This window comes from Peromyscus maniculatus, chromosome 2, assembly GCF_049852395.1.
Source record: "Peromyscus maniculatus bairdii isolate BWxNUB_F1_BW_parent chromosome 2, HU_Pman_BW_mat_3.1, whole genome shotgun sequence".
Taxonomy (NCBI): domain Eukaryota; kingdom Metazoa; phylum Chordata; class Mammalia; order Rodentia; family Cricetidae; genus Peromyscus; species Peromyscus maniculatus.
Window position 1 is genome coordinate 35,134,303 of NC_134853.1, and position 13,720 is coordinate 35,148,022.

At 38.6% G+C, this 13,720-nt stretch overlaps 1 protein-coding gene across 1 annotated transcript; it reads left to right on the plus strand.

Annotated features, from left to right (window-relative positions):
- Positions 1-2,389: 2,389 nt before the first annotated feature.
- Cyp7a1 (cytochrome P450 family 7 subfamily A member 1) lies at positions 2,390-11,850 on the plus strand. The gene is made up of 6 exons (XM_006989080.4): positions 2,390-2,548; positions 4,111-4,351; positions 5,319-5,905; positions 6,915-7,045; positions 8,775-8,950; positions 9,491-11,850. Exons 1-6 carry the CDS (start codon positions 2,469-2,471, stop codon positions 9,788-9,790), a joined length of 1,515 nt encoding a protein of 504 aa, XP_006989142.1. The 5' UTR covers positions 2,390-2,468; the 3' UTR covers positions 9,791-11,850.
- The last annotated feature ends 1,870 nt before the right edge of the window (positions 11,851-13,720 follow it).

The window sequence follows — 13,720 nt, forward strand, 5'->3', positions numbered from 1 at the left end:
CACTGTCGTGTGAACCTGTCTCCATATGTGTGCATCTCCAAGTCTCCACTGTCCCATGTGCATGTCTCATGTGTGTGCTCAGGTGTTGACATAGGGAAGGTGTTACAAATGAGGGGGTAAAAAGAAAAGGACAGGATAAGAGACATCAAGATAAACAGCAGCCAGGCCCCACTGGAAAGAGTTCTGAGTGGGGGTAAAGAAAACCGGCCTGCAGGAAGCTTGCCCAGGCTATGAGATGACTTTTCCCTTCTCATTTTGAAACCTCGTTATCTCCAGAGAATTACAGGTTCATGGGAAGTTGTAAAGACAGCACTAAGAGGCTTCTCCTGTCCATTTTTGTCTGCTGTGATTTAGGAGACAGATGACTTTGGAGAGATGGTTTGTTTGGATCTGAGATTGTTGTTTCCCCATTTAATCTGTGGTGATTGGATGCTTAAGGGTTAGGCTCCTCAAGAGCCACGTGAGAAGAAAATATGTCATCTTATAAAAGCAATATAAATATACTTAATGTGCAGAAAGCATTAGGAGGTCTCATAGATTCTGAGAAAAATCTATCATGCTGCATAGCAACTGATGTTAATGATTATGGTCATAAACCACATAATAAAGGATCTGTGGGCTCTGTTTAGGGAGGCAAAAACTATCAATCGTGAAGTCCACAGTAAAAACTAGAAAGGACTCAAATGTTTACCAATAGGGAACTAGTTGAATAAGTTGTCCTGTAGAATAACTTTATGGTGTAGAATTCTAAGCACACACTAAGAGCAATGACTTAACATGTGTATATATATCTCATATAGATATGTATCTGGAGACATATATGTATGTACGTTTTATCTATCTTCCTTTCATCCTTTCTTCTCCTCCCCTCCCCCCTGCTCCTGACTGACACTGAGGAATAGAATGCACGGTGGCCTGGTGTCACGTGGCCTGGTGTCATACTCTAATTACTGCATCGGCTTCACTTTCACTTGGTGAGGGCCGAGGGTCTTTTGACTTTAATTATCAATCCAATGCTGATGGCTTGAGATTTACATCTCCAATGCTCTCCCTTCACCCAACCGCAGATTCTTACATTCAGTTGTCAATTTGACATTTTCCCGTGGATTTTCAAATGTTCACAACAGTGTACTGACCTATTGCCTTCCAAGATCCTCTCCCTTCTCCAAGGCATCCCTGTAGGAATCAGCTTTTGCTTATCTTTTTGTCTCTTATTTTAACCCAACCCCATTTCCTATCACTCTGCTGTAATTGATGCTACCTTCTTTCTGGTTTTTAGCAAGTCAAGTTCACCTTCCACTCAGGAACTCTGCCTTTGCTGTTTCATCTCAAATGTCCTCTCTTTGGGAACAGTTCTCTGTTCAGTCTGCTCAAGCCTCCTTCACCCTCATTCGGTCTCTCCACCTCGTTTTATGTATGTACAACACATATTTTACCACCAGTCTCCCACTAGAACGCAATCTTCATGAGAGTCATGAAACTCCCTATCTTGTTAATACCTGAAATCAGAATATCTTTAAAGAGTTCCTGGAACATAAAAAAAAAGCTCGATTAATACGTGTGTTAAGTAGGGAGCTTGGGTGTAACTCAGTGGTAGAGTGCTTGCCGTGGAGAAGGAGGACCATAGGTTCAACTTCCAGAACAGAATAAAAGATTACACTGAATCAAGTTGAGGAGGATGTAGAGCAGTTTATAGTGCAAATAGCATAAGACATAAATCATGAATTCGTATTTACGTTTCTACCAAGAAGTGTTTTAGTCTTTACTTGAAGTAAACTACATCTTAATTACAAGTAACATTTGGTAAAGACTGTATTCTCAAAACAAGCTATGGCTACCCAGCAGATGAGGTACGGAGCGAAGTTTTCTTTTTGGATTATGACAGTAACATGTCACAGTGCACATGAAACACCTGTGAATTGTAAATACACCAGGCAATCAAATAAGAAAAATTGTCCCACCCAGTTCTCATTCTTTTGGATTGGTTGCTGTATATTTCTGGAAAATTATTTAAATTAATGCCCCCAAAGGTCACAACATAACTGACCATGATGAAAAGCTTCTGCCTGTTTTGGTTTACATCATGCTCAATGTCTTTAATGGATGCACTCATTTGTAGCATGTTTACTTCTACTTTTTACATACGCAGAAGCACAACGTTAGCTGCTGTCCCTGGGCCTGAATGTTATGTCAGCACACGAGGGACAGATCTTTGGCTTATCGAATATTGCAGCCCTCTGCTTGTTTTGGAACATCTTCTGTTGCTATGGACTTAGTTCAAGGCCAGGTAATACTATTTTTTCTTTTTTCTAACAGGAGGACAAATAGTTAGTTGTTTGCTTTGGTCACCCAAGTTCAAGTTATTGGACCATGGTCCTATGCATATAAAAAGTCTAGTTTGAGCCACTGTTTGGGGGCAGCCTTACCTGGCTAAGCACAGACCTTGGGAGTTTTTCCTGCTTTGCAAAATGATGACTATCTCTTTGATTTGGGGAATTGCTGTGGTAGTGTGCTGCTGCATATGGGTTATCTTTGGCATAAGGAGAAGGTATGAAAAGAATTTCTTGAATTTATCTTTTAGCTTGTTTCTGTCATTCTTTACCTTCACTATTATACAGTTTTTAAAAATACTAGTATATTAGTATTTTTATCTAAAATTTAAAGCCATTCTTCTTTGACTAAACCTGACAAGATGTAGACAGTTTTCCCTTTGAATATTCACATACACTGATGGTCATGCAGATCTTGTTAAACATAACTAAAAAAATGTATAAATTATTGATGCATGTTTGTGTGAGAATGTGTGGAAAAAACCTAAGCTGGGAAGAGTGCATTTAGCAAGGGTGATATTTGGAAGGGTTCTTTGTATCATATGAATTGAATAGATGCTCTGGCTAAGCATGTGTTCATTTGGGTTTTTTGTTATGTCAACATTAAAATATGGAAATACCCCAGCATATCTTCAGTGAGGTAGACTGCTGTCTGTTGTCTCACTTTTAAAAATTTATTTGCTCTTTGAATTATTTTAAGTCATGTCTGATAGTTTCCAGTTTTAATTAAACAGCTTATCATAATGTTAAGAAAGAAAAAATCAATTATATTCAGTTATTCTAACAAGAGATAAGTAGTTCATGTTGGAAAATAAGTAAGCTTATAATTTCTAATAAAACATTTAAGAGAGCTGAATATCAGTAAATTATAGTTGATAATCTGCCAATGCTTATCTCCCCCAACTTCATTTTATAATATTCTGATTGTTTAAATGGGATTCCTATTCTCTTCAAATATTATCACAGAATAATAATGCCCTTCTTTTCAGAGCTGGGAATCAAGTGGAAGATTTCATATGTGCTAGGCAAGAGCGCCATCCTTGAGCCACACCTCCAGACCCCAGAATGCCAATTTTTTTTTTAAGGATTTATTTATTTATTATGTATACAGTGTTCTGTCTGTACATACCGCTACAGACCAGAAGAGGGCGCCAGATCTCATTATAGATGGTTGTGAGCCACCATGTGGTTGCTGGGAATTGAACTCAGGACTTTTGGAAGAGTAAGCAGTGCTCTTAACCTCTGAGCCATCTCTCCAGCCCCGCCAATATTCTTAAGTTGTGTATATTTTAAAAACTTCATTCCTGTAGCCTTTTCTGTTATTTGGTGTTTTACATCTTCAAAGAAAGGGAACAAATGAAACATTTTAGGCATTTGGACAAATGATTCATTGAATGGGTTAAAGCATTAGATAATAGCTTCATTGCTACAAAAGAGCAAGAATCTTGTTGGTTATATTGACACTATTGACATAGATGTAGTAAACAATTTAATGAGTGCTTGATGAATGTAGGTATGTACATATATATAGTGGTGGATAGACTGATGGATGGGTTGGTAGATGGATTGATGAGTGGGTAGATTTAGTGATCACCTTCACCAATATCTTAATAGGCTAAAAAATCCACTATTTAAGTAAAAGAATGGAATAACTATCACAAGAAGTATCAATGAACTCTAGTTATGAAGCTTGAAATAAGTGGTAGAAACCAGTAAAAACCTGACTTTCATAAAAATTCCAAACATGTGATTTTCCAAATCTCTCAAATCTGTCTTACAGGAAAGTAGGGGAACCTCCACTGGAAAATGGGCTGATTCCATACCTGGGCTGTGCTCTGAAATTTGGGTCCAATCCTCTTGAGTTCCTGAGAGCCAATCAAAGGAAGCATGGTCATGTCTTTACCTGCAAACTAATGGGAAAATATGTCCACTTCATCACAAACTCCTTGTCATACCATAAGGTGTTATGTCATGGAAAATATTTTGACTGGAAAAAATTTCATTACACTACTTCTGCAAAGGTAACTAATTTATACAGATTTGGTTTGTTTCCTAGTCTGTTAATGCATTAGTTTATTTAGTTGTTCCGGTGTTATTAGATTGTAAGATAGAGGGAACATAATATCAGGAAGTCTCTTGGTACTAAGTATTAAAAATTCAAGGTAGAAACCAAAAAAAAAAAAAAAAAAAGCCGGGCGTTGGTGGCGCACGCCTTTAATCCCAGCACTCGGGAGGCAGAGGCAGGCGGATCTCTGTGAGTTCGAGGCCAGCCTGGGCTACCAAGTGAGCTCCAGGAAAGGCGCAAAGCTACACAGAGAAACCCTGTCTCGAAAAACCAAAAAAAAAAAAAAAAAAAAAAAAATTCAAGGTAGATATAAATTTGAAATTGATGATGACATACACAAATTAAGCATTTTGTAAGTACTTACTGAGCCAGATGACACTGTGAATAAGGAAGGTACAGATTTATAACCTCAATGCTGTCTATAAAGACTCAGAGTAGAGTGCTGGTAGACTTAACATTCAATACAACTGTTACCACATCCATGCACACAAATATTTCATTAATTTAAGAAGTAGACTGTATATTTAAGCATCATTTAGATGTTATCAAGAATCTCTATTCTAGAGAAAACAACTTACTGAATTTTTACAAGAAAATATCAGACAGTCTCTGTCATTAAGTAGATTGAAGTCTGGTTAAAATGCGTCTACAGAGAATAAAAAGGTAAAGATAAATGAACATCAAGTTAGTCTTACATCAAAGATGATGGGGTAGTCCAGAGAAGCTTCCTTGAGAAGCTGGGATTTAAACTCGACCTTAAAGGAAGAGTATATCTTACCCTGCCTTTGGAAAGTGCTGTGAATCGATATGGGAAAACCAGACAGAGAAGTATGAATGTATTAAATCTATCTTCCAGCCATTTCTTAACAGTGGCTAGCTCAGGTTTAGCCCCTCCCTCTTTGATGGATTTTATTTTCTGCCAGGCATTTGGACACAGAAGCATTGACCCAAATGATGGAAATACCACGGAAAACATAAACAACACTTTTACAAAAACCCTTCAGGGAGAAGCTTTGCATTCACTCTCTGAAGCCATGATGCAAAACCTCCATTCTGTCATGAGGCGGCCTGGCCTTCCTAAATCAAAGAGTGCTGCCTGGGTCACCGAAGGAATGTATGCCTTCTGCTACCGAGTGATGTTTGAAGCCGGATATCTAACTCTGTTTGGCAGAGATCCTTCAAAGCCAGACACACAAAGAGCGCTTATTCTAAACAACCTTGACAACTTCAAGCAGTTTGATCAAGTCTTTCCAGCGCTAGCGGCAGGCCTTCCTATTCACTTGTTCAAGACGGCACATAAGGCCCGGGAAAAGCTGGCTGAGAGTTTGAAGCATGAGAACCTCTCTGTGAGGGACCAGGTCTCTGAACTGATCCGTCTGCGCATGTTTCTCAACGACACTCTCTCTACCTTTGACGACATGGAGAAGGCCAAGACACACCTCGTTATCCTCTGGGCATCTCAAGCAAACACCATTCCTGCAACTTTCTGGAGCTTATTTCAAATGATCAGGTGACTAGCAATTTAAGTGTTTATTATTCATAGTAACAGAAGTTACAATTTTAACTAAAAGACTAGTAGAGCTTTCTTTGCCCTTGGTCAAGAAAGTGATACTCAGTGCCCATGTTTAACATATGCATAACAAAAGCAGCATTTTGTAGGAACACAGTCCCACTGAAGGGGTGTCCCAGAAGCCACAGAACAGATCAGCCAGCACTTGTCAAGATCCAGTCTTGCTCTTTAAGCCCACAGCCTTCCTCTTAATGTCAAATTAAATTCGTGACTGCAGTCTTCATCATGATAAAAACATTTTAAATGATGACTGACTTGTGGACGTCCTAAGGACAGAGGCCACTCCTTATTAATTTGAACATTCCTGTTTCCCTCCTGTCTCGCAGATTTACAGAGTTGCAACATCAATTTCAAATCACCTATGAACTGCAGCCATATTTTAAGTTAAACAGCTATGTGTTAGTCAAACATTTCTGAGGCTCAGTTCACTGTAATCAGGTAAAGTGGATTTCAAACAGCCTCCAACAAATTTCCATGCATTGATGGAAGTATCCTTTATCTCACCATTCAAAAATAGTAACATAAATGGAAATAACAGAAGTGTTCTGAAGCCATGATATGAATTTTAAGAGTAAATTTGAATTTCTACCTGGGAAGTAACCAATACCCTGTAATTGTATGTTAGGTGAAATATTCCTTCTGAGTTACTATATTCATCACATCAATGTCTAGCCTTTATTACACTCATTGGTTTATACAGACCTGACCAAAGCTTTGCTTTTACATGGCAAAGCCCCTCTAATGTCCCTTCATGAATTCAAGGACACGAATACAGTTCAGAATACAGCAGAAGTAAATGGCAATGCCACTTTGCATACTCCCTGGTACCGTGACCAACTCCCCTTGCATACTTCCTGGTAACATGATCACCTCATTGAGAGAAATGGAGTTCTTATTTACTTGCATATTTCTGAATAAGGAAATATTTTCCATATGTCTCTTTTCATAGGAATCCTGAAGCATTGAAAGCAGCCTCTGAAGAAGTGACTGGAGCGTTACAGAGTGCTGGCCAAAAGCCCAGCCCTGAAGGGAATGCCATTTATTTGGATCAAATGCAACTGAATGACCTGCCAGTACTAGGTGTGCTTCCCATGCTACCTCTCAGTCACATCACCAGTAATGATGCTCAACATATATTGTACTACATTCTTGATATTATGCTAACCCCACAACAGTCTGATAACTAGGGACATTACCATTTTTATCTAACAAACAAGGGACTGAGTCCCAGGGGGTGGGATGATGCCGGAATCAAAGGCTGGAACAGTGGCAACACTGGAATAGGACTTTTGATACTCAGTTGCTCTGTGTCCTTTGCCTCCTTGTTAGTACTCCAAAACCATGAACTCAGGATTAAGGAAGCATGGAATTAAGTGTCAACAAGGTACAATCAGGAAAGCATGATCGGCTTGGGTGGTGTGACTAAGGCTTTTCTTCCCCTGTTTCTGTATTTTCTAAAATACAGAAGTGCCACATGCTTATAGTAAAACAATCTTCTTTTTATGTCCTCTTCTGTGAAGGACAGAAGCCCACATATGCTTTGAGGGCAATTTAGCTTATTAGCAACAAAGCCTCGATCCAGCGCTGCCTGGTTTGGGAGGTAGACTGGTCACTTTGCTTTGGGCGCGTCCCTTCTCTCACAAGAGCTAAGCATTTGTGACTGCACACACAATCATGGTGTGAACCCTGGGAACAGGGCAGCTGACACTAGAGGCGGGAAGGCAGGACTGGACCTCTCCTAGACCCCAGCAATACTGAGTTTAGTTTGCTCCTGTATTCCTTTACCTAGAAGCAGGGTGTCGTTTCACACCATCAGATACTGAACAGCTGAAAATGGGATTTTCTAAACACTGGGTGGTAGATTCAGAAAATGCTTGGGAAGATATTTCTCTGTCAGTATGCTAATCCCCAAAATGGTCAACAATAATTCACACAAAACTGATTACCAGTTTTTCCAATTACTTAGCTGTTTAGTGTCCTACAGAAATAAGATTAATATTCTACAAAATAAGAGATGTTTATCTAGTTCCCATTGATGGTGAAGAACATGGCATTGTACCAAAAGATTATTAACTTAGTGGTTCTCAACCTTTTTAATGTTGCACCCCTTTAATACAGTTCCTTATGTTGTGGTGAACCCCAACCATAAAATAATTTTCATTGCTACTTCATAACTGTAATTTTGCTACTGTTCTGAATCATAATGCAGATATCTGTGTTTTCTGATGGTCTTAGGTGACCCCTGCAAAGGGGTCATTTGACCTCAAAGGGGTTAAGACCACAGGTTGAGAATTAATGACTTAACTATTTAGTTTGAAAGTATCTTCCAGGATAGCTGAGTCACAAATAACAGCACAGTGGTAACAGAAGCAGCTTTGGGAAGTTTTTATTTGTTAACTAAAAGTTGTTATTGTTAACAAGTTTTATTTGTTAAGAAGTTTTATTTGTTCATTTTGTATATAGGTTGTCAGAAGTATTTCAGACATTATGTTATGTAGTCTTTAAATGCATAAATTCAGGGATAGAGAGATTGCTTAGTGGTTAAGAGCACTTGATGCTTTTTCAGAGGACCCAGGTTTGACTCACAACACCCACAGGGTGGCTCACAACCATCATAACTCCAGTTCCAAAGGATCTGATGCCATATTCTGACCTCTGCAAACACCGGGCAGGTGCATAGTGCACATACATACATGCAGGCAAAACACCCATCAACATGAAAATAAATAACTTAAAAATATGTTTAATATGCAAATTCTCTCCACCCTCTTTCCTTCCTTCCTCTTTTCTTTTATTTGAAAATATTTAGATAGCATCATCAAGGAGGCTCTGAGGCTTTCCAGTGCATCCTTGAATATCCGGACTGCTAAGGAGGATTTCACTCTACATCTTGAGGATGGTTCCTATAACATCCGAAAAGACGACATCATAGCTCTTTATCCACAGTTAATGCATTTGGATCCTGAAATCTACCCAGACCCTCTGGTAAGTTTCTGCTCATTGAAGTTCAGTATCAAGGTGAATTACAGCTTTGATCTGCTCATTGAAGCCATAGGGACTGTCCCCTTTATTATAGTAAATATTCATATGTTTTGGAAACTTTGGATAGAGGCAAGAGTTTTGAAATTGTAATCCTGATAGTCTTCATTTCATAGTTTCTGTTAAAGTTTTCAGTCATAGCAAAGCTACCATTTTTCTCTTTCCTTAAAAAGTGCCTTCTTCCAAATCCATACTAATGGAGGGTAATGTATTTGATTTGCTCCTTCTATCATCTGTTTAGAACCCTTTGCTTCTTTTGCCTAACTGAGGAATGAGTCCAGGCAGAACAGGAGGTACCTAGAGCTTCTTGGTCTATCAGCTCTTGATAAGCTTTTTCCAGTATCACCTGGTTCAGCGCTGGGTGTACGCCGCTAACTTGCAGAGGATGGAGCTATTAGTAGAAAATTACTCTTTGGGTCTTCCAGGTCAAGAGTGAGATAACTTTCTATCAAAATAGTTCATTGGTTTCTTGTCTCTTTGTTGTAGACTTTTAAATATGATCGGTACCTTGATGAGAAGAGGAAGACAAAGACCTCCTTCTACATCAATGGGAACAAACTGAAGTATTTCTACATGCCATTTGGATCAGGAGCTACAATATGTCCAGGAAGACTATTTGCTGTCCAAGAAATCAAGCAATTTTTGATTCTGATGCTTTCATACTTTGAACTGGAACTTGTGGAGAGCCAAGTCAAGTGTCCCCCTCTAGACCAGTCCAGAGCAGGCTTGGGAATTTTGCCACCATTAAATGATATTGAGTTTAAATATAAACTGAAACATCTGTGACATGCAGTTGGAAGAAGAGGGCACTGGTTGATGTTGCTGGACTTCAGAGAGCCATCACTGAACAGGCCCTTGGGACACGTGCTCATGGATGCTTCCCAGTGACTGACTGTGCCCATGAAAAGAACTATTCCCAGGGTACCACTTTCTGCTCTCACTGCCTGAGTTCCTGGGTGCTCAGATCGCTGAGGTCTGAGTTTCACCACTCTCAGAAAGCAATGTCTTATGTTTTTATTTTCAAAATGAAGATATTCCAATTGGCAGAATTTTTTTCCTAAGGAAATTGCTTTATACTTTTATGAAAACTACTGATTAATTATGAAAAGGCTTCAAATTCACGTTTTAGTGATAATACTTTTTTCACTAGTTAAGTTCTTCATGTGTGAGCATATATTATAAAAACATTTTAAAGGGTCATATCATGCTTTACATCAAGGAAAAGTAAAATATTATTCAACTTTATATATGTCTAGTGCTGAGAGCTTTGAAAATGATGGTACTCTTCTGGAAACACTACACGAAGTATTGACACTTTCCTGTTATATTTTAATTTATTGTTACTGGAAATTCTCATTCCAGTTTTCATCTACCTTATCTCTGTTCTTTTTTGACATTCACATCAATGAGAAGAGTGCTTTTCAGAGACTGAAAAGCACCTCCCCAGAACCCCACTTCAAGGCTTTAATCCCAGCACTTACACTCGGGAGGCAGAGGCAGGCAGATCTCTGTGAGTTTGAGGCCAGTCTGGTCTACAGAGCGAGATCCAGGCAAGGCAGGGCTACAGAATGAGACCTTGTCTCAAAAAAAAAGGTCAATTTTTATGTCATAATTGATTATGAATCAATGCAAAAGAAGAAATTTAAAAACAGAACTCTTAAGGAAATGACCATTTAAAATGGTCTATTTTAGCTATTTAGCTAAAATACGAAGTATGTGGAGTTCACTAAGTGCAAGTTGACATTATATGTCCTTTTAAAATGTCTTGTGTTTATCTCTAAATGCCTTGTAGACGAAGAATAATAATAGTGTTTAAATACTGACTACAATAATACTTTGGTAATGTACTTTAAGCGAGTTACCAGCTGTGCCATTTTTACTGAAATACATACATATATTTATATGTAAATTATATTTATCTTTTTTCTTGTAATATGAATATATGACAATATTGTAACATCTAGTAATTTTAAAACTACCTACCTTTCGAAAATGAACATATGAATGTTTGTGTTTTAAACTTTGAAATAGAATGTTTAAATTATTCATTACTGATAAGTTAAAATACTTTCATCTGATTTATCTAAAATATTCATAATTTCAAGAAACTAAAAAATATTTAAAGTAATCATTCACTCAAAAGTCTCCCTAATATTACAGAAAATTCAATAAAATATTTTTGCATGGAGGGATGGAGCCAGGGCCAGGGTCTAATGGGTGCTCCCGCAGTGAGCTGTATCTATGACTCCTTAAACTTCTAAAATCTTACCACTAAGTATTACCATGGAGTTACTACCTAAATAGGATATTTTTCTTTTCTTTCTCATTTGACAGAGTCCAACAGCAATGCAGCTGGCCGGAACTCTCCACAAAGCTTGGGCAGGCTTCAAATTCGCTCTACTCCTGCCTTTCCCTTTCTAGGAAGTTACTTTACACACAAAGAAAATAAATTGTTCATATAAGGCAGAAGAGTAAGAAAATTCTGCTAGATTCTAATATGTATTAAACTGAATTTCCAATGTGTCTTTTTAAACAAGTTTTATGACTCTCTGAATTGAATGCATCTACACACCTTCCCATGGCTTTCTAAAAGCATATTTTTCATACACAAAATGATGGGTGTCACAATGATGCCTTGTTTCCACGTCTTTATTCTTGTGCAATGATAGTTGGAAATTAGTAGCCCATAGACCAAAGTTCCTGTTTTTGTGCAGCTTAAGTGTTAAGAATGGTTTTTACATTTTAAATGCTTAGAACAGAATGCAAAAGATTATTTTGTGTCATATGTGAAGTATATGAAATGCACACTGGCACACCCATGAATAAATTTTTATTGGAATACCATATGCCTACTTCTTTGCATTATGTATATGATTCTCTTTTCTGGCTTGTGTATGTATGTGTGTGTGTGGTATGCATTTGTGTAGAGGCACGTGTGTAGTGAATGCATGTACACATGTGTGTGCAAGTGTGTGGAGGCCAGAGATTGATGTTGACTGTTTTCCTCATTGCTCCCCGCCTTATATTGAGGCACGGTTACCCCCTTGAGCCGGAGGTCAATGCACAGGCTAGCCTAGCCAGCCAGCTTGCCCCAGTGCCCTTGTCTCTGCCCTCTGAGCACTGAGCACCTGAATTTGCAGGTGGCTACCACACCCTGGTTACATGAGTGCTGCGGATGTGGCAAGGGCTTGGCCTCCTGGGCCCAGTGTCTATGGCTTCTTGCTGTGTAATTGAAAAGCCAGGAAGATACAACAGAGACAAGAAGGCCAAAGGGCTTAACATTTCAGAAATGAGTTTCTTCACAGAAAAAACAAACAAAAAGCCAACAACAAAACAAGACACACCCACCCCACAAAAAATATCAAAGACAAAAACTCCCAAGTATCTGCCAATTCAACTCTATAGCAAACCCCTGCTTGGTACTTTTAATTGATAGCTTTATTAACTTAAAAACGTACTAGTACTTGGAAAAATTTAAAGTACATGAGGGGGAATTCATTTAAAAACCTCTGGAAATAATTTTATCTGAAATAATCTTAATTTAGGAATTAAAGACTACACTTTTCAATTTAGAAAAAAAAAATTTATTTGAAAGAGGCATCTACATTAAAAAACAATTCTGTACATTGTATATGTATGTGTTAAAATATCATAGTAAATCCTGTTTTATACCAACTAAATTGATAACAATATTAGCCTAATGTGGGGTAAAATGGGCATGAGACAAACTAATGTGAACCTTTCCAAGGATTGCTATAATCCAGTGTAGACTGTACATGTCTACATGACACAAGTGTTATCTTTGAGTCTCCACACTGAGGTTCATGCTCCTATCTCCTCTGTATTTCACAAGAGAAGGAGACTCTAGGAAGGTAAGTCATTGGCCCTCCATCCCAATATTATGACAAATGGCAGAGCTGTGAGAATTAGAAACCAGGTTACTATGCTTCAAAGCTAAGATTTGAAGGAGGCCCAGATGGCAGACTGTCTTAATTCAAATCAGTGAAAAGATAAGCCACAATAAACACAGTCTCTGAGGCTTCCCATTCCCAGGTCTGTACTGGCTGGGAACATCACTCAGTCAGAGTATGGGCACTTCAGTCTGCTTTTAAGTTGGTCAAGGGGGCCAGGGAGGTGGCTGAGGGCTCTGAGCACCAAGGCAGGCTACCACATATCAACTACATCTTGTCCTCACTTCACCTCAGATGACAAGGCGTCTCTTCGACCACTGACAGAACAACGTGAATTGCTTCTTGTGCAGTCTTGTGATGTTCTTAGGGTTGTGGTTTATATGTCTTTAAAGCATTTAAAGGAAAATTAAGGCTTTAGCTTTGGTCTCAGTAATGGATGGGATGTTTGCAGTTTCTCTCCAAAGCTTTCTCCACCCATACTAATGGTTAGCAAATCAGTCCAACTCTATTCCATGAGAAGGCAGTGGTACCAGCTCCTTAGACCGTCTCACTCCATTGGTAGTCATGTAGTGCAGATCTCACTTTAGTTAGAAGCTGACATTTGGTAAAGAGAAAAGTGATTTTGTTTAAAATATTTCACAGTGCAAAAATAGGGCATGTGGGGCTTTAGAGATCATTATTTGTCCGTTACATGGTGTTTGTGCTGAGCTGATGGTACATTTCCCATTATGTAGCCCACCCTCCAAATCACAGGCTTTATACTCCCAATGACCTGCCTATCTGTAAAGGTATCCATGAAAAATAA